This window comes from Molothrus aeneus, chromosome 2, assembly GCF_037042795.1.
Source record: "Molothrus aeneus isolate 106 chromosome 2, BPBGC_Maene_1.0, whole genome shotgun sequence".
In the NCBI taxonomy this organism is placed as follows: Eukaryota; Metazoa; Chordata; class Aves; order Passeriformes; family Icteridae; genus Molothrus; species Molothrus aeneus.
In genome coordinates, this window is record NC_089647.1 from 67,372,673 (window position 1) to 67,393,608 (window position 20,936).

A 20,936-nucleotide genomic window follows, 5' to 3' on the forward strand; every position below is an offset into this window, starting at 1 on the left:
CACCCATTCCCCCTCGCCCTGTCACTACATTTCCTGACGAAGAATCCCTCTCTGGCCTCCATGTATGTCCCCTTCAGACACTGGAAGGTTGCCATGAGGTTTCCACACGACTTTTTGTTCCCTGGGCTGAACAGCTCCATCTTCCTCAGCCTGTGTTCGCAGGGGAGCTGATGCCTGTTCTGTGTGCGTTCTCCACGTAGGGTAACTTGGTACCGAATGACCATGCCCTGTACAGGTGGACTCTGGAACCAGCCCATACACCTTCAAATAAACTGTGTGGTTTGGGGGTGACTTGTGTAGGTGAACTATGTATAGGTAAACTTGTGCAGGCAAACTTCAGCTTTATGGGGAAATAATCACCTTTTGTAAAACTACAAACAGAACTGTGTTCAATAAGCATTTCATACTGATATTAATAAAGTTTGGACTGTGGCTGGAGTACTAAAGCAACACTAACCCTTCAGCAGTTTCACTTGTAAAAATAATACTTTTACACTTCTCTAGTATCAGATTTACATTTGCTTTTAGCCTTTTAATATATATAGAGAGATTAATGTCATAATCTCAGTAGATCTATTCTGAGGCTGTGACAGTAGTAAAATATAACTCGTCCCACAGCAGTGCTGACTAAATCTATGTATTGTCAGTAAGTGTTAATGAAAGAATTGATGCCTATAAAACTGAGATTAAAGTTACAAGGTGCTTATATAGCTTGAATTATAAGATATCAATATAACCTAAATCATGACTTTTTGTATATCAATACAACCTGATATATCTATATGACCTGATATATCTATATAAGTTAAATCATGACTTTTTATATATCTATATAACCTGAATTATAGGGTTTTTTTTACAATGTAATGCTAGTATATGATTAACTAGTTGCTTGATGCTGAATAGACAAAAAAAGAAGAAAAAACTTGCCAAGTGGGTAGCTTTAGAGATTGATAAGTATAGCATTAGTGAAAAACTGGCTAGTACAAAGCCAATTAGCCACAAAACAAAGAATTTAGGCCAGTTCAGACCTGACAGACCAAGGAACACCATAACTGTGCATGCTCCAAAGACAAAGCTGAAAAGTTCAGATGCGAAGAAGACCGTGAAAGCCTTCATCAGAGACCCCTGATGACCCCCAAACTGAGGAGACGCAAGCACAGTGCAAAAGAACGATCTAATAACCATGAGATCATACTGTGTAAATTAATTCTGGTGTGTATGTGATGATGTTGTAGTGACATAGTGACACTAAGCAACACTTACTGTATAGATACACCACAGCACTTGACAAAGGTGAGTGAGTTAGGTGGAGAAATCCCCCTCACCATCAGTGCTGCAACAAACAAATACCTGTTCTATCGGTCTGTGAGCATTTGTTTCCAGCCTATCTTTCAAGCATCAGAATCTGTAATATATTTCAGAAAAAGACTAATCATTATGGAACAGGGTGTGTTTTTATGAGCTTTATACATTTATGACCTGTCTGATCTTGGCCTCTCCCTTCTAAAGTATCTAATTAAGTGTGCAAACGATTTTGAGTAGTCTATGTTTTTACGATCTCATGGTTGTCAAAATACTGGTAATGTATGCATCACTGAGATCTGTCTCTGATGCTGAGGACTTAACAATCTCTTTGTTCTTAACTTACTAAACTCTTAATACATACTTTGTTATCTAGAGAACTTTACATATTATTTTATATTACAATTTCATTAAATCTCTCAGTAGTGCCCTTAGCACTATGACTAATATTCATTATGGTACTTTTCTTACTTTCCATCTCCAACATGTAGAGATGGGAGCTGAAGTTTAATATCTCAGTGGTTAGGTAATTACAAAATCATTTGCCAAAATTTTAAAATATTTTGGTTTATTTTCATTGGCAAATAAATATGCATTAAATTTTTAATTTGGAACAGAAGTTGGTGAAATATGAATGGATTTTGGCTTGTCTGCCTATCTGTGGCAAAGAGCCTGACCCTGACCTGTCTACAATCTCTTTCCAAATAGCTGTAAAGAGTAATAAGGTCCCCTCCTGCCCCGAGCCTCCTTTTTTTCCATGTTAAGCAACCCCAGCTCCCTCAGCTGTGCCTCATAGGGTGTGCTCTCCCAGACCCTTCACCAGCTTTATTGCCCTTCCCTGGATTCGCTCCAGCGCCTCAATGTCCCTGTGGATTCTAGAATGGACACAGTGGTGTGCCCTCACCAATGCCATGATGTGTTCCTTTTAGCCTTTCTGAAATAACTTGAAAGAGGGCATTAACACTAAATCTGGTATGTGTACATATATAAAATGTAATCACACTGTATATATGCATTAGATTGTGCTTCATCTTAGCCAAAACGCCAAGAAATGCCATGTTTAATGGGATGGGAAGTATGACGGGACTTGTACCTACAGAAGATAAATGTTTTTAATCGTTTATAACACATCTTGCAGTAATTTTCAGCAAGATGTATAAAAACCACCAAGTCCTTGCTGCTACACTGAGGTCTTCTCAGGCAAGATGAAGCCAGGGGAGCAGGCACTGACCTTTTCTCTCTGGCAATCAGTGCTAGGACCTGAGGGAATGGCCTGAAGTTGTGTCAGAGGAGGTTTAGGTTAGATAACAGAAAAAGTTTCTTCATCCAGAGGGTGGTTGGGCACTGGACGAGGCTCCTCAGGGACGTGGTCACAGCACCAGCCTGGCAGAGCTCAAGAATCGTCTGGACAATACTCTCAGGCACATGGTTTGACTCGTGGGGACGTGCAGGGCCCCATTCTGTGCAGGGCCGGGAGCTGGATTCCATGATCCCTGTGGGTCCCTTCCAACTCAGAATATTCTGTGATTCTGAGGCGTGGGGGTAATTTACTGCCACTGCTGCTCAGCAGTTCCTCTGGCTCCCTTTGTCCCGCCTCGCCCCGTGGCCTGGCCCGTCCCCGGCGAGCGTATTTCGCCGAACGCTGCCCATGCCTTCCCGCTACGGCTCAGCTCAGCTGCTGGAGGCCGCTTCGGAGGGGCCGGGCTGCAGGGGCGCTTAGCGGGCGCTCCCGCGGCCCCGCCGTGCCCGGCTCCGGCCCCCGCCGTGCCCCGACCCCGAGCGGCCGCGCCCCCCGGCGGCTGCGGCGCGCCCCACAGGCCCCGGCGGCGGCGCGGGAGAGGAACCACCCGTTGCCCCGCTGGGAGAGTCCATTGCCGGGGGAGCCAAGAGGGCGGGGAGGGGGGAATCTTCTAGGCCTCGCCGCCCGGAGCACTCCAAGGGGGGACGGCGGCCACTGCCGGGAGAGCCGCCCCTGCCATCAGTGCGAAGCGGCGCGGCGGTTCGGGCGGGCGCCGGGCGGTGTTTCTTCCTTCGCCCGCCCCCCCTGCGAGGCCCGGCGCGGTGACGCGTCCCTGGGTCAGGGCTGAGGCGCGGCGGCACCGTGAGGCGCTGTCAGAGCCGCGCTGAAGCGTCCGTCCAGCTCCGCACCGGGATCCGCCGCCGCCGCCACTGCCATGGAGCCCCATCGCTGGCTGCCCCTGGAGGCCAACCCTGACGTGAGTGCCCGGCCTGGGCAGTGGGGCGCTGCCGTGCGCGGGGGCTGCCCGCCCGACAGCCTGCCTGCTGTGGGGCTGGCGGGAGGATGGCGGAGGGGAGAGGGCAGAGGGCTCCGGGCCGCGCTGGACCGCATCGCCTCTTCAGGGGTGGCTGGTGGAGGTAGGGATGGAGGAAGGTCTCATTCTGTGGATCCGACTGAGTCTTAACTATCTTCTGTTTTCTGCTTTCTTTTCAGGTCACGAATCAGGTAAGAAGCTTCTATTTGAGGTAACCTTTAGACTCTGCAGCTTTGGGCCCGTCTCCTCTCGTTTTCGTATAGTAAAGGCTCCGTCTTGTCCAAGGAGAGTGCCCCCTTCCTTCCCTACGCGTGTCTGTGCTCGTCTTGGCATGTCGGACCGCACTGGAACCTCTCCCGTAAAGATAGTGTATGAAAAAAAAACGAACAGTAAAAAGGAATAGTTGAGGCCTGGCTATTACTGTAATGAAATTTCTGATGTTTTTCAAGGTGGGTTTTAATTCATTAATTAGTGGTTAAAACATTAATTTATATATAACATGTGCCCGGTGTGGACCTGTACATGGTGGCTTTGGGCACATGTATGGATCTGCTTGCATCATGGTGTTGTAGTCTCATAGTTTTTTGGCTGACCATAAAAACAATGTAATTTTACCATATTTGCACTTCCCTGCTTATTAATGACAATATGTGCGTGATTGGTTGTTGCTGTTTTTGTTAGTGTGGTAGAACCCACGCTAGAGAAAGGAAGCTTGTTCTAATACACAAAACAATGCTCCCACTAAATAAGCTCTGGCTGAAAGGAAATCACACATATTCTAACCCTGCATCATGTTCTCAATCACAGTTTTGAGCATAGTGTTAATGGTCAGTTGTTGATTTCAGCAGACCTCTTGATAATGTTAAAGATGGTGTTTAAGCCAAAGGGCTCTGAAACTTCCAGCAGCAAAATTGTATTCTTAAAACTATATTGTTGGAATATTTTGGAAACTGGGAATTTCTGTGTGTGAAGGATGTTTTGTTTGGTTTTTTTGTTGTTGTGGTTGCTGTAATGTACAAACTACATCTGCAGGAGAGTGAAGGGTTATTTGATACTCGGTCATTTTGTGTGTTATAGTTTCCTAGGGCAAATAATTTTACAATTCTTACAGTATTGCTGCTGTGGAGCAATTTGAGAAGTCTATAATCCCAATCTCCTGAGTTAAAATTGATGGCCTTTCCTGGGGGCCCATCTTGAACACGTGCTATAGTTTCCACTTTTTCATTTTGAAATTCAGAGACTAAATTCCAGAAAATAAGTGACTAAATGAATAAGTGAATAAATAACTTCCAATTATCTAACTTTTTCTTCTGACTTTCCAGATGGTGAGATGAGCTCATCATGGTACAAATTAAGACCACCTTTTAAGTAGAAATTGAGGAGGAGAAAATAGTGACATTCTTTCATCTGAAATATCTTGTATCCCTATGTGTTTATGTTGTATGGAGAAAATCCTAAAGGGATGTCAAATATACAATTTTAAGTCTTTTAAAATTCATCTTTTTTGCCCATTGGTGATGGATGTAGCTGTTGTAGATGATCATGGTTAATAGGAATTTGTACTCCACAAGGATTTTCTTGTTACTGTTTCTGTGTAGAAAAGGCCACTTGAAACCAATTGGATTTCCTCCTTCACTACCAGTCTTGACTGAGCAGGATTGTTATTATCCAGCCTGAGAGATGTATATTAAAAAAATAATAAATAGGTGGGTGTTGAATATGGATGCACCTTTCATTATTAATCATTGTTCTTTTAATCTCATCAGTACAGTGGTGAACTGTGTAGCAACAGGGCTGTTAGTCATAAGTTATTCATATCCTGCTTATGTTTAAAACAACAATAATAGTAATTTGAAATTTTAATGAAGTTGGTAATTAATTTTTGGAAAATCCTCTTGAGTTAATTGCAAGGATGGGCATTTCTTGTAGTACTCTGTACTGTGCTCTGTAAAATATTCTAGAAGTCTTTAGCATTAAAAGCCCCAATGGTCTGTCTGTAAAAACTGCAATATTCGTGTCTGGCAGTCATTTAATACATGTATTTGGTCAGTCATCTAACCAAGTGCCAAGTGTTTCTTCTTGGGGTTTGTTATTTGGCTTTTTTAGTTGAGTGTTAGACTATCTCTTATGCATACTACTCTTGTTAGTGTTAAAATTATTGCTAGGTATGGTAGTGAAGTCTTAAACAAAAGAAAAATTCCAGTGACCTGTAAGATGCATAGATTCTTTGTCTTAGATTGTAATTAGAACTACATCAAGTGCTTATGCTGTTTTGATTATTTTACCAATAATTTTATTCCCCTTATTAAAAGTAATTAGTAAGGAAGTGTACTAAATGCAGGTTCATTTGCTTTTAGTATGTTCTTACAATACTGTATCTTCTCTGGTTTTAAAATATAGCCTGTAAATTTGAGGCTTTCAGTCTTTGTGGTAGAAATTCAGATGATAATGGAAAAAAAAGGTATGTCTCAGTTAGAGGTATGTGAAGTCTTTCAAAAATATCTCAGAAGATTTTCTCTATCTGAAGGTGTTTATATTCTAATACAAGTCCAGGAATTTGTAAATCCTTAATCTGTATAGAACCTCTCTTTGTACACATGTGTTAAAATTATTTGAAGGTTCAGAAACTGGCTGCTGAGGGTAAACAGGAATATTCTTTCTTAGCTTTTAAGACTTCCAGTGGCAGTGGAAATGTGCCATGTGTCTGTAATGATGTTTTCAAGAGAGAAGACAGTCATTCAATGCAGCACACAGTGCTGGTTGTAATGAGTGAAGGCAGGAGTTAAATGTACCATAGGGTGCTAAGTTATTGTCACAGTACTTTTTTTCTCCTTCACTTCTCCAGTCTGTTAGAATGAATTGTTGTCTACCTCTGATACAGAAAGAGCTGATGATTCAGCATTTCCAAAGCTCCATTTTGTGTACAGTGATGAGGGGGAATGAATGGTTTCTTCTCTTTGACCTTCCTTTGGTCGGGGCCTGATGTGACCAGCGCTACCCTCCTTCCTGGCTATCTTAGGGGATTTTCCTGAGAGAAGGCACAGAAATTGTGTTTTTCAATTACCATCTATATGATGTTTGTTATCTTGGTCCCAATTTCTTCTGAGAAAAAAAACCAAAATGAGACTGCATGTACATTTTTTTGAGTGAAAAGATCAGAACACAAACTGATTGTTCTTTCTCATGTTACTTCAGTCCGGCTTACAACCCACAATGGATTGTCTGGGAAGCGTAGATAAACAAAAAGTATGGGTGGATATTTTTCTTGATGGCCCACCTTTTTTCATTCTCTTTTCCCTTTCTTCATCTTACACATTCTAAGAAAAATCCTGCTTTCCTGAATAACATAACATTTCCACTCATGCCCTCGTTGGATCCAGATAAGGATAGAGTAATTGACTGCATCTGATTATGAAGCTCAAGCACTGGCTTCAGAGTTTGACTGCTGAGTGTTGGCTGTGGCTTGAGTTCCTTTTGCCTCTTAGGGCTTAGTTGTTGGTTCTTAGTTACCTTCCAGCATTATTTGTAGGACTTTGATCCTACTTTTTGGGGGGGCTTTGGGGTTTTGAGTTTTTTAAGCCATTAAGGTATTGAGAGTCAGCTGCATAAAGAAAATTATTTTAGCTCAGGAAACCATTGACAGCTGTGACTTGAAAGTTACGGGGACGATAAAGCTCACAAAGCATAGAACAAACGTCAGAAACTGGATACAGCCAGTCTTTATCCATTTATGGAACACCTCTCTTCAGGGTGTCAGGCAAATACAGAGAAGAATTAAGTATCTTGGAAGGAGGACTTAGTCTTCCTAAAAGATCTTTTCATTTCCTGGACTCTGAAACACTATCCCACAAGCTTTCCCAAAGAAAAGCTGTAGTGATCAAAATAATTGAAAATGTGGTGCGCACAATTCCTGAAGTGCTATGGAAGGTAGCACTCATAGATGAGGTACTGAGGTGCTGTCTTAGTGTGAAAGGATGTTGGCTGTGGAGAAACACAGATGTCCTTCTAAAATGCCTAGCTAAACTTCCTTTTTTTTTTTTTTTTCTCAGGTGAGGGAGTGGAGTTTAACTCTTTTGTGGCAAGCAGAGTGTAAAATAGTGGAGATAGTGTACATGCTTGGAAAATAGCCTGTTATTACTCATGTAGCCTCAGAGAGTTGAAAACCAGGATTCAGTTTGTGTCTTTCTGTAGACACAAAATCCCAGAAAGGCTTTCACAGAGCCAGCAAAGGGGGAATGTTGAGCCTGTGATGCTGCATAACAAAGAATAAGCACAAGGATAAATATGAAGGAATTGTAGGTGACCACAGTGAGAGCACTTTGTGAATGGCTTCTTCTAGTTTAAAATATCTCCAACTATGTGGCCCTCTTACTGAGTTTAAATAGGTGAATATGTTGCACAGGGAAAATTGTCAATTGTTTACAGTAGTGTTTATATGAATAGTTGAAAGGTTGCCTTAGCTCAGTCTTCGTATGTTCTTCAGTAACTGAAAGCTATGAAAAACATGTATTTCATTCATCTACTTGTATTTGCCTCTTCTGGTCCTTCTTACGATCTTTTTTGCTCAGTTTCTTAGCTTTTGTTACAAGGAAACCCTTACTGTCTTGAAGACAAAGGGGAAAAGAGGTGACAGTTATTCATGCCTTAAATGTTATCTTACTGCACTGAAATGCTTTTTCCCACTTAGACATTTTCCTTGCTTAAAGGACCATCAGAGTCAGTAGAATCCAATGGTTGTTTCAGTAAACTGTAAAAGAAGAAATGTGTATAACAGCTCATTTAGAAGAGTGGATTGATCAGCTCATTTCTGTTATGAGTAACTTTTTAGATCATGCAAACAGGTCTGTTAAGTGTTTTTCACAGAATAACACAGTATTCTGCTTTGAATCAATGTCTCAGTATCAACACCTCAGGACTCTGCTGGAAGCATTTTAAAGCTCTTGCTCACTGGTTTCGGAGGAGGCCTGGGTCAGCTGGTTTGTCCAGATTTCTGAGTGCTTTTTTTGCATTGCTGCCTGTGGGATGCCCTGGTTGAATATGTACAGCAGTGCCTGGGCATCCTGAGTTTTAAGTTTCAAAACTGCTTTATGGATATATGAAAAATATATACCTCTCATTTTAAAGAACAGGAACCCTAACTGTGAGTCAGTGTTGCTCTTCTAGACACCATGATGTAATGAACACAACTGGAAGGATAAGAGTTTTCTGGATGTAAGTTTCCTCACATTTTTGAAAAAAAAAATTGTGTTGGGCTGTATTCTTTGAACTTTATTATGGTGTCCCAAAGTACAGAACCTGAGGATATTAAAGAATTTGTAATAAATTTTGATTTTCCCAAAGAAGTCTATTATAATGGGTCATCTCTTGTTTGAGCAAGATCATACTTGTTCAAAGAACAAGATCATACTTGTGGCCATTTTAAGTGAGGAGTAGTTGGTAAAGAAGAATAATGCAGCTTAGTTCCAGCTATTTCTTTGCTCCTGGTGTGCCTTTTGACCTGCTGTACAGAACTAAAGTTTTTACAGCTGCTGCATATGACTGAAATGATGCTGTCTCTAAAATGTACTGAAAAAATATTCCTTCATTTTAATTGCATAAATGTCATGATGAAAGAAGGAGGAACTATATCCTTATAATGCTCCAACAGTAGAATATTGTTTGGGTGGTTCCCTTATTTCTAGAAAGGAATTTCACTTCTCAAATGGACTTAGTTTTGTTACATGCTTCTAAAAATTATGTGTAAAGAATTAAAAGCAAAATATTGTGCAGTTGTATTTTTAATATAGATTAATAAAACTGGATACTTTAAGAAATGAATAATTTTCCCTTTCCTGATGATTATTCAATCAGTTACATTTTACTCAATGTCTTACTACAATTTATGGGAAAAATTACCTTCAATTCAATAAAGTGCTAAAAATTCTTGTGCTTTAATGAAAAAGTTAGAAAATATTGATTGTCTTAATTGGTTTATTTATATGTTGTCCTTCCAGTTTCCTAAAACCATAGGAACACTTCATTTTTGCAGAGGAAAGTCTTAACTGTGGTTTTATTGTGATATAGAGATGCTTTAATGCATTCAGCAGAAGTACAATAAAATGTAGATGGTGTAGGTGTTTGGTTTATATTTGTGCTTAGAAGAGGATGGCAACAGTTGGTTCTTCTCACAGAAGCTCTCTTGACTTCTGCATCTGAGAGTCTGGAAATGTTTGTGCATTTTGCCAGTTTTATGTTTTCATGGTTCCAACTTTTATATAAATACCATAGTAAGATGTGGAAAAATCCAGGTCTTGAGTATAATGCTTTAGTATTTAAAATGTGACATTGCTGAACTATTTGCAGAAGCTGTCCAACTTTAGTTGCCCTTAAATGTCAAGCTCCTATTTTGTTTCAGTTTTTGTCCTCACTTTGTTTTTGCATGCAAGTGACAGAGTAGAAAAGCATATTGCTGTTTAGACAGTATTTCAATTATGCATGTACTACATAAGTTTATAATATATTTCACCCTTACGTTGTCTTATCCCACTTACCCTTTCTGAATCTCCATAAACCTGGTAGATCAAATCTTCCAACTGGCTCTGGAACTGTGTTGGCAGAAGTAGGATTCTAAACTCATGTTAAAGATAGCTGCTCTGTGCTTTTTTCAGTTAGTAGGCTGAAGTACTAGCAATGAAAACAGAATAGCTTATACCACATGCTGCATAGGTAGAGTGCCTAGAAGTGCCTATTGTAATGCTTGTGCTATTAACCAACATTTAGACATACAGATTTACAATTTGTGATCATTTAGAATAGAATGAGGTAGGCTGGAAGGGACTTTTGAGTTCTGCAGACCAACCATACTCTGTTCAAAACAAGTTGTTCAGCAACCTGTCAAGTTCTGCATTTCTCAAGACACAAACTCCACAGTCTCCTGGACACTTGGTGCTAGTGTTTTACTATGTTTGTTATTTTTTACATTTATTTTTAAATGCCTTCCTTATTTCTCTTTCAACAAGAGGTGTTTCAGCTTCTTGTTTCTCTCTGTTTTACTGTGTGCTGCTGAGATGAGTGTCTCCATCTTCTCTGCACTCTCCCTTAGCTAGTTATAAACGGTAGTAGTTAGGTGAGAAAGAAGGGCCTTCTGGAATACTGGGGCAAAAAGGGCAAATTCATAGGAAGTGCAGATAAGGGTGAGGGGTGTAAAGTAGTTTCTAAAGTGGCTTTTTGTCTGCTAGCTAGCTGGACCAGTGAAAAACCAGAAAGTGTTTTTCAGCAAGGTCTTTTAAGGCAAGAAGAAAAGAGACAACCAAAACTATGACAACAATCTGTAAAAATAAAGATGTGAAAAAGTGAATACTAGATACAGATGTGTGTGGGGAGGGTTGTGCTGCTGTTGTTCTTCCTGAGATCCTCTAAGACTTCTGTAATATGGCCAAGAATTTTTCTTTTTTCTTTTATAAGGTGAAAGCTCAAAGACCTTTAAATTAAGAATTGTCAGCAGTGTGATAAGCAGTGTCTGAGAAAAAGATTCTGATACTCTCTTGTGCAGATCTGGAGAAATATGAAGCTGCTATTTTATGTTATCTTGCATACGTATTATCAAAGAGAAAGTGAACAGCTGAAGATGAGTGAGCCCCCAAAGAACCCTAACTGTTATTTACAGTAGGTATTTGTAGAATAAATTTGCTTGGATAATCCCTAAGTAATTGGAAAGGACAACAGCATAGATCTCTCACCTTTTTAGAAAGTGATGTTGTCTAAAAAGCATACTGAACTTCCTGCTGTCCTAAAACAGGAATGACTTTGTCTTCCTATCCAGCCAGCTATTGTTCATCTGTTACCTGTCTGTCACTCTCTCTTACACAGGGACTTAGCCTGCACAGTTTTTAAAATCTACTTAGTAATTTTCAGAAGGATATTTCTATCTTTTTTTCCAGGCCTGAATGAAACCCTCTTGACATACAGAGAGATATCTTATTTGCCTGTTTTGAATCTATCCTTAGTATTTTATTTTTGGTTTATGATTCTACAGTAGAGTTGGTCTGGTTGTGTGTTAAGATCACTGCTTGTCATACTAAGCCTATGCTCTTGCTGTTCTCTGTAGTGCTGACCATCATTTTTCATTGTCACTCTCATTGTTTACTGGAAGATAAAATTTCTCGGATTGTAAAGTTTCTAGGTGGTATGGTAGCATGAATAATGAAAGGTGCCCTGTATCAATGGAGTTTCAGTTCTGTTAAATTCTTAATTCAGGAGTTTGAGGAAACCATTCTTGGGTTTGGTTAGCATTTTGTTGACTTTGGGTTTAAAGGGGTTGGTTTTATTTTTGTTAGTTGGTTGGTTGCTTGCTTGGTGATTTTTTTTTTTCCCCAGTGGTGTAGAACAGGACAAGAGACTAAACCACTTATTTGTCCAGTAACTTAGTGAGATTCTTTATCATTATCTTTTTCTAAGTAAGTGTCTTCTTTATTTTTGGGCATTTGTACCCTTATTTCATGTAATATTGCAAAATATCAAATGATATTGGAATGGAAAATGGAATTTTTTCAGTTGTGTTACTTATCCTGCAGTAAAAATGATAGCTTAATTGCTGTCTTAATAAGAGAAGTACTGGAAGTACTTATTAATTAATATTTTAATGCACCCATACATGTAGTCTCTTCTCTTTTGGAACTTCTTTCTTTTTGGCTGTTCACTAAGTGGTAATTATCTTCACAATGTAGAAGGTTAGAATAGAAGTTCAAAGTAAACTCTTCTGTTTCATCAGTTACTAAATGCTTAACACTTTCCCTTTTCCTCATGTTCATTCAAAGATCTGCGTATGCCACAGTGTACAGTTAGTTTTTTCATATAATTGTGAATGGTCACTATGTGTATAGTAACAACAGTTCCTGAATTCAGTTAGGTTCTTCCAGTCTGACAATGAAAAGATTTCAAATTGTCTTTGACCATCTCTGTGGTCATTGATTCTGCAACTGTTGTTGTGATGCCTAGTTTACTTGAGTAGAAGAATATCCATTTAAAAAGCGAGCATCCAGTCATCAAAGTATTACTCCATCAATATATTACTCCATCATAGTTTGAAGAGATTTTCCTTGTAAAAGCTACACTTACTAAAGTGTGTATCTTGTGTGGTTTTGCTCCTAACATCTTTTTGGTGGTAGGAGCTCCAATATGAGCCCTGGTGCCAGGTATTCTGAAGTCATGGAGTCAGACAATACCATATGGAGTCAAATAATGCCATAAGTTTGTTCATATGCGCTCTGACTGATGGCTCTGATGATTTCTAGTTAACATAAATATTCAGTAAAAATAGATTCACAAAATCTTCTGTTTTGTGACAGAACACTTTTTAAATGGTTGAAATGCTTTGATGCTTCAGTAAATAGTGCTGGGAGTGTTTCCACTTCCCTTCTGTAAAGACTATTTAAATACATAAAACATGGGAGTTTGTGTGTTTGTGTGTGATTTATTCAGCCTTATTTATTAAAACATGTATCTCCCTTATTCTCCTTAAATTTTAGAAAGCATGGGTTGTTTTAATGTATTTCACATTGTGGATACTCTGTTATGCTTCTGAAAAGATAGGTGTTTGAGTGTTCTTGTTTAATATTATGCTTTTTTTTCCTCTTCCAGTTCCTGAAACAGTTGGGTATACATCCTGACTGGCAATTTGTAGATGTTTATGGTATGGAACCAGAACTGCTTAGCATGGTGCCAAGACCTGTATGTGCAGTACTACTTCTCTTTCCAATAACAGAAAAGGTAAATGTTTATTTAATAATCAGTTAATTGCTTTTGTCATAAGTGAAATGGGAATGAAAGTTTGAATCTTGTACTTTGCTGTCATATTAGAATCAAAATGAGACTCAAGCCTTTATTCAAGAGACTTCTTCATTAAAAATAACACAAAAAATGCTTCTTTTGATAACCTTGCATGTATATTTCTGATTTCTTTTCAAATCAGAATGGGAAAAGCTAATGTAGAAGCACATAGAAATATGCCTCACACTTTTCTATTACAGGCAATTTAAGGTATTTTTTATAATAAGCACTGTGAGATGGCTCAATTTGCTGATTTTAGCAGAAAGCTCCAACAGCATAAGGAAAATATGAAATAAGGTGTAGGACAATATGCTACTTCTTTTTGAGTTTTTGTCCTGTTACACTGTAAAGACTATTTATTCAGTCTTCAATCCACTTTCAGTTTGGTCATCAGTATTGATGTGGCTTTCACTTCTTGGACAGATGGGACGTACTATTAAGATGAAAGACAATTTCCCCTCCATCTTTCACTATGTTGGACTTTGATTAAATCTTCAATGTGCTTATTTTGTGTCATCACATGCTTTTACGTAGTGTGATTCAATTGATCTTTCAATTTATAACAGTATTACATGATTGTGATAAGGTCAGCCAAAAAGGTTGAAGTGAATCTGTCCACAATTAATTCTTTTAATATGTCTCTCAAAAAGAATATGTAGCTTATAATCACTTAGGTATTGAAGCTTAACTTCTAAACACAAGGTGTTTAAATATACAGGAGTGACAGGTCAGTCTTCCTACACATTATGTCCTGTAAACCTCTGCATTCTCAGTTTCTCCAAAACAGCTATGCAGGCAGTACTTTTCAAGATTGATTTCAGCCACCTTGATAGTTTTGAGCTTAAACAGACTTTCAACTCACCTGTCCTCAGGAAATGTCCTTTTTGTCACCTTTGAGGCATTGTTTTCTGTGTGCTGTCATTTCTGTCTGGCTGTTTGAGGTACAGGTCTGACTCTCACTTTTCTTTTGACTCCCTGCTTGTGCAAACCTTTCTTTGGATCATGCTATGGGAGCATTATCCCATGGGAAAGAACCTTGCTCTTTTTCCAGAAGGTGTATCTGATTTCATCCTAAAGAAACATATGACAAACAAAACCAGAGAAACAACATTTGCTCTGTTGCATCAATCAGTCAAATCTGAGCACAGCCAAGTGTTCAGCATGTTAATCCTTCTGAAACATCAGGGACACAAATGTTTCTATCAACTGTTTAGCCTGGCTGTGTGAACAGTGATGTTTCATGGGAGGTCCCAGTGTTATGAAGCTTTTGTTGGTCACTGTGGAACTCCACAAGACCCTTGAGCATTATTTTGTATTTCTAGAGTAGTTTTTCCCTCCTCAGTCTCCCTTTCAAAATGGCCTGTAAAATTACACTTTTATTTAATTTGTGATTTATTTGTTTCTTGGCCGTGTCTAGAAAGTGCCTATTAGTTTTGCTGCCTATTTATGAAAGTGCCCATTAGTTTTGCTGCCTTTGTAAACACTTTTCTCACTGTCTTTCTGTTCTTCTGTCTGGAAGTTCAGTGGTTCTGTGGTTCCTGTATATCAGTTTCCTAGAACTTGCTTTTAGGGCAAGCTACTCTTGTTAGCATTCAGATAATTTTAGGATTGTTGTACACTTTAAAGGTCAATGCTTTCTTAGTCTGCATAGTATGTTGTAGACAAAGTGAATATTGTGGGTGTTGGCATTGTGGGCCTAATGAATAGATAGATCCAAATGAATCTAAATTTTGGGATATAGCTTAGGTTAGGAAGAATCTGTTGAGATCTGGTCTATCCCTTGCTCAAAATTGTATTTTTGGTATTCTCAGCATTTATATATTTATTTTTTCTGTGGATTTTATTTTAGTTGGGAAGGAATGAATGGCAGCTGTATTGTTCACTTCTCTAGTCTGAACTTTTTGTCTGATTGAACTCTCTGAAATTTTTATCTCAATTAAGGCTATTTTTTGTTAGCTTGTAGATAAACCAAATTAAAATGGTTTATAATGCTCTTGCTATTAGTTAGCCTATTCAGAACATTGAGGCAACTTACAAAAGTGAAATATGATGCTGGAAGTTTTTTGGTTTTGTTTGTCACTGACAGTACAGACAAGGGAATTTTTTTAGGAGTTTGCAGGAAGAGTTCCTTGGTAACATTCTGCATTCTTACTTTACTTTCATCATACTTGTATAAAAAGCCCATCTACTTCAGAATTCTTTTTTTTTTTGTCTGCAAAAGTACCTAATAAAAGAGGCAAAGGAGGAATCATTAACTGGAACATTTGTGGATTTATTTATTTCTTTTTCTGTCTGAAATTAAAATTTAACAAAAGAAAATCAACAAAAACCTCAAACAAATCCATTCAAAAAAACCCCATAACAGCAACCCCCCTTCCCCAAAAGAGCCAACAAATCACAGCCAGCGACAAAAAAAAAAAGCACAAAACTGACAACACTATTGCACAGTATAACAGGTTTTAGTCACATATGATCGTTATAAAACAAGTATTTTAGATTGTTCAGTCAAAGCTAATTCTCTTTTTGTTGCAGAATATAAAAGTTTACTTTATGAGTACTGCTTCAGAAGGGCCTGTTTTGATACCTTGGGTGTTATATAGATCTTATTTTATATTCCTGTGAAAAATGAAATGTAACAGTGGAACATTTAAAGAATGCTTTGTGATGATTAATCACCTGAAGTATTATGGCTTTCTTGATAGCACTTTGACACTTCTGTCCTTAAAAAGCTATTAAAGTTGCATTGAAGAGAGATGGTGATATGAGCTCAGATCAAGGAAATACTTTGAAAATTTTTAAAGTTGTTTTAGATAACACATATTCAAAATGATGTTTCAAATGTGAAGGCATTTGGTTAAGAAACAGCATAGAACAGTTCAGGTAATTTTAATATACTTGTTGGACCACATGTGTTAAACATTTCAAATGGCAGTATTAATTAGCTGTTGTGTTTTATAATTTGTTTTGTCTTGAATGATGTAGCTATTTGTACTATTTGTTGAATAACTGTAACTATTTGTGTCTTTAACTTTCCTTCTAGTATGAAACCTTCAGAACAGAAGAAGAAGAGAGGATAAAAGCTAAGGGACAAGATGTCAAATCATCAGTGTATTTCATGAAGCAGACCATTAACAATGCTTGTGGGACAATTGGGCTAATTCATGCTATTGCAAACAACAGAGATAAAATGAACTTTGGTAAGATTTTTTTGGTTTGGTTTTTGTTAGCTTCTCCCTTTTTTCCTCAGATGTGGGAAGCCATGGAGGGAAGGGTATGTTTTGTACTATTTTCTCTGAATATAACCATTCATAAAGGCTGAAGGAGTGCATTTTTATCTATAATTACAAAATTATTATTTTATACTAATTTACGAACTAAAGCACTTGAAACATTGCAAAGTGCAGTCAGCCTTCTGTGTCTTAAAAATACAGTGCAATTCTATCTTATCTTCAGATCTTTTGTTGGATTCTGTAAGCTGTGAATGAAGTTGGAATTAAAACATGACACTAATTATGTCTTTTTAAATTTTTTTAAGAAACTAATTCTTCACTGAAAAAGTTCCTAGAAGATTCATTATCTATGACTCCTGAAGAGAGGGCCAAATACCTAGAAACTTATGAAGTTAGTATCATGTGTTTTTACTTTTATTTAAAATGGTGTAAGAATTACTTGCATGAGCAGGTATTGTCCTTGGGGGTTGACTCAGTGAAGCAGCTAAACAAATTTGATTTTACAGTGAGCTTGTGATCAGACAGTTGCTACAAAGGAAACTCTGCTTTGGTATTTTAGAGTATTCCTGCCTGCCCATAGCTCAGTCAGCAGAACAGATTTTGTCAATGTTCTCATCCATATTAATTCCCTGGCTTAGTTTAAAATTACTTTGAAATGCATGAGAAATGTGTGCATAATCTTTTCTTTTTATGGGTTCAGGATATAGTTTAATGGTCAATTTAAGCTGATCTGGGGCTATTGCTGAAAGGATAGTCCTTTTGCTGCCTCTTTTAATTGGTGCCTTCTGGTCATATCTCCATGCTTTTAGCAGTTGAGGCACACAAAGAGCTGATTTGGCTGAAATATGATCTCCTTCCCCTACCATCCTAAACCATGAGATGAGCTAGCTGATAATATGGTTAGCCACATCATTAGTGCTGTTTGAAAGGATGTGGCAGAAACATCTGGCCAGTGGTGGATGGAGGACAGTGCTGTTGCTCCTGATGGTAATGAGGGTCCTCTCTCAAAATGAAAACCTTGATGATTTTTAAGTCAGAGCACATCGTGAAGCCCTCAGGACTAGGAGTGTTAATATGTGCCTAAAGGAAGTAGTAACAAACAGAAACAGCAGAGATTTATGACATTTTCCATGGAAATGTTGGACACAAAATGACTGATCGGGCTTCTATGTAAATTATTTTTTCTGCTCAAAATGATAGCTAAAAAAAGCATTTTCTGTGTGCAAAAGGCTCATTACAAACTCTCAGATATTTGACCTGAATTGACTGTTATGAAACTGAAGGAGTGGTCTTCTGAGATCCTTGGAAGTGGAGATTATCTGTTTATTAACTTTCTTATTTATTATAAGCACTGAATAAATATAGTTACATCTATGTAATTGATAAAATGAAGTGCAAGAATGGTTCTTACAATACTGAAAGTCTCTCATTTAATGTCTGATTGAAATATATTTTAATTTTAGGCTATTCGTGTCACTCATGAATCCAGTGCCCATGAAGGTCAGACTGAGGTATCCAGTTTTTTAAAAAGTCTTTGTTTATATCTACTTTGAGTTGAATATAATTGACGTGAAAGCAATCACATGTTAAAGGTTTTCAGTGAAATTGAGATTATTGCTTGGTTTTCAGAATTGTGTAATTAGTCCAAAATTAAGTGGCATTGCTGGGGGGGAACCAAACTTGAAGCCTGTGGGCTTTTTGTTTGTTTGTGGGTTTTGGTGGTGGGGGTTATTTGCATTAGGCTTTTTTAGCTCTTATATAACATGAAAGATATTTCTAAGCTTCATTTCAGAGTAAAACAGACAGAAACTTGAGGTTTTCATGTTACACATTTGTAGGCAAGACTTTAAGATTCATAGTAACCATACAAGTGTATCGAACATTTTATGAGAGTTTGAAAAATTATAATTCAAGAAAAGAAATAGCCCAATAGTTGGTTTGCAGCTGTGTGTGTGCTGTCTGTATACAATACAAATTCAGATAAATTCTCATTCATACATACATTTATAAGCATTTATACCTCAACAGATTGTGTGTGATATGGAAAAAACAACCTAGTAGTTGACAAAAGAACCCTGAAATAACCATGAACTTGGACATTCAACATTTTTCTGCTTAAGTCATACGAAGTCAGTTTTCCATCTTTCTGGTTCAGATTTCACTATCTGTTTGACGAAAAAAAAAAATATTATATTGTTGCTAGCATTGCTTTGTTTGACAAAAAGAGAAACAATTCTATGTTTGGCTGTGGCTCCAGTGACTCATCCATTCTCTCTTTTTGAAGTCCAGTAGGTAACGTTTTCTTTTTTTTTTTTTTGTGCAGTGTCTTCTATACAATGTAGGAGAAAGCAAATCAATCCTTTCTGCTCCCCCTTGCCCTGTCTGGAAATGGAAATGATGAGAATTGGTTTAACTATTTCTGTTATAGATACTCAACTTCCTTTGTAGTGTTTTATTTAAAAAAACACACCACTCTCTCTTCTTATCTTGTTCCCTAAATTAGCCAAGGTTCTATATTTCAAGAAGAAGCATCAGAACAAATTTATAGTTTTTTCCTTTTTTAAGTAAGAGCCGCAAAAATATGGTCTGGTTTTTTTTTCCTCAAATGAATTCATTTCTAGATATTCTTGGCCAGATCAGAAAGAGTGATTATCCCAACAAATTGCTGAAGACTGAATCTTTTCCTAAGATCCTTGTGAAAGAGAAACTTCTGTAGTTATTTTGATGTACTGTAAGGTTCATGTAGGGAACGATCGTCTCTGCCTTCTTCTGGCAGATATTATGGAATGACTGAGAAAGAAAATACAAGGGCTGTTTGTTTTGAGTGTCTTCATGAAGATTCAGGAAGCACCTAAGTGACAATGGAATCTCCTAATAATGGACAGTTAACTTCTTGAACTTCCACTAATTAATTTGTTTCCTGATTGAGATAACCACAATACAAAAGATTAATAATTGCATGGAAAGATGAAGACTTCTTTTCATAATAAAAAATTACGAGATTGTCCTAGCAACCATGCCTAAATACAGATATTGAATAGCCAGTTTCCTTGCCAATTATTTATTATTCCATTTTTTATAACTCTATCTGTAAGTAATTCAATATGGATATTCCTTAGACTAGTGAAATAACTTTTTCCTGTCTTTTTGTTTCCAAAATTGAAATAGTACAAAGACTGAATATATTTTCCAGGATCCTTTTTTTCAGAATAGTTCTCATCCATCAACCAAGGAGGGAAAAAACAAATAAGTTTTGTTACTGGAACATCAAATTGCCTGGAAATCCTGTCCTACCAGATGGTAGTTAAACAAGGCAGCAAGGCCTCCCCATTCATTGGTACCTAAGGACTTGCTTTACTTTTAAGTAAAATTCTTTTTAAGTGAAACAACATATGAAACATGAATATGCTGAGAAGTGTAACTGAGAGATAAAGTGCGTTAATCTCTTCTTCCTTCCATGGGTACATTTTAAATGTCACTGTATACTCTCCATGTAGCGGTTGAAGGGACTGATAAGCAGCATGATCTTGCAGGTGATGAAGTTACCATATGCAGTTCATATGAGGTTGTTGCCTTGTCCTTTGGGGTAAGTTGAGGATTTCTAGCACCTTTAGGAAAGAAAGAAGAGAATCTTATTCCTCCTGCATATCCATGACTTGTTAGGATTACTTTCCTGAGAATTTAAAGTTCCTTTAAGAGCACTGGAAAGGAACAAGGTTGCCTTCCTATGACTGTGGTTTTTGGCCTCCATGCACCTCCTCCACTGTCCAAATAGTCAAGGCATGTTCCACAGAAATCTTTCTTTGAGTAAAGTGGTTTATTTAGTTGCTTAGTGATAGTAAGTGCTGTATAGTTAATGCTTTGTGAACAAAAGTGCTTTCTAGGTCTTTACAGATATTTTCTAGGTCTCTTACAGATATAAAGATTGAGAAAACATGCAGGCCTACTTTTTCTTAGGATGCTTAACTTGGCTTGTGTTCTTCATGAGAAAATCCTGCTGTATGGGTGGTTCTGCCCCTTAGGTATTGCATACTACTGTCCACTCACATTTTTAGAAAGTCTTGCTAAAACTTATCTGTGTTAGACAGGGTAACTTCCAAAAGTGGGATGGATAGCAGTCAACTCCACTGATTTGTTTAGGAAGGAAGGACATTTCCTTCCACCATAAAAAACACACCATCATACAATCAACATAAATTTTCTGGAATCATGAGCTGCAGAAGGTTTAAAAACAGCACAGAGTACAGACAGGTTCTCTTCTGATAATTCTGTTTGGTAGGTTTGGGGGTTTTTTCCTCCGTTCTGATGTTTCAGATATTTG

At 37.9% G+C, this 20,936-nt stretch overlaps 1 protein-coding gene across 2 annotated transcripts in view; it reads left to right on the plus strand.

Annotated features, from left to right (window-relative positions):
* Positions 1-3,340: 3,340 nt before the first annotated feature.
* The window catches only part of UCHL3 (ubiquitin C-terminal hydrolase L3), a 42,858-nt gene continuing 25,262 nt past the window's right edge, over positions 3,341-20,936 (plus strand). The window contains exons 1-6 of one of the 2 annotated variants that reach the window (XM_066545077.1): positions 3,341-3,521; positions 3,758-3,769; positions 13,197-13,325; positions 16,426-16,582; positions 16,921-17,006; positions 18,079-18,126. In XM_066545077.1, the coding sequence (XP_066401174.1) occupies positions 3,480-3,521; positions 3,758-3,769; positions 13,197-13,325; positions 16,426-16,582; positions 16,921-17,006; positions 18,079-18,126 (474 nt within the window). In that variant the 5' untranslated portion in view covers positions 3,341-3,479. The remainder of the gene's footprint in view (positions 3,522-3,757; positions 3,770-13,196; positions 13,326-16,425; positions 16,583-16,920; positions 17,007-18,078; positions 18,127-20,936) is intronic. The other variant, XM_066545078.1, reaches the window with a different exon arrangement.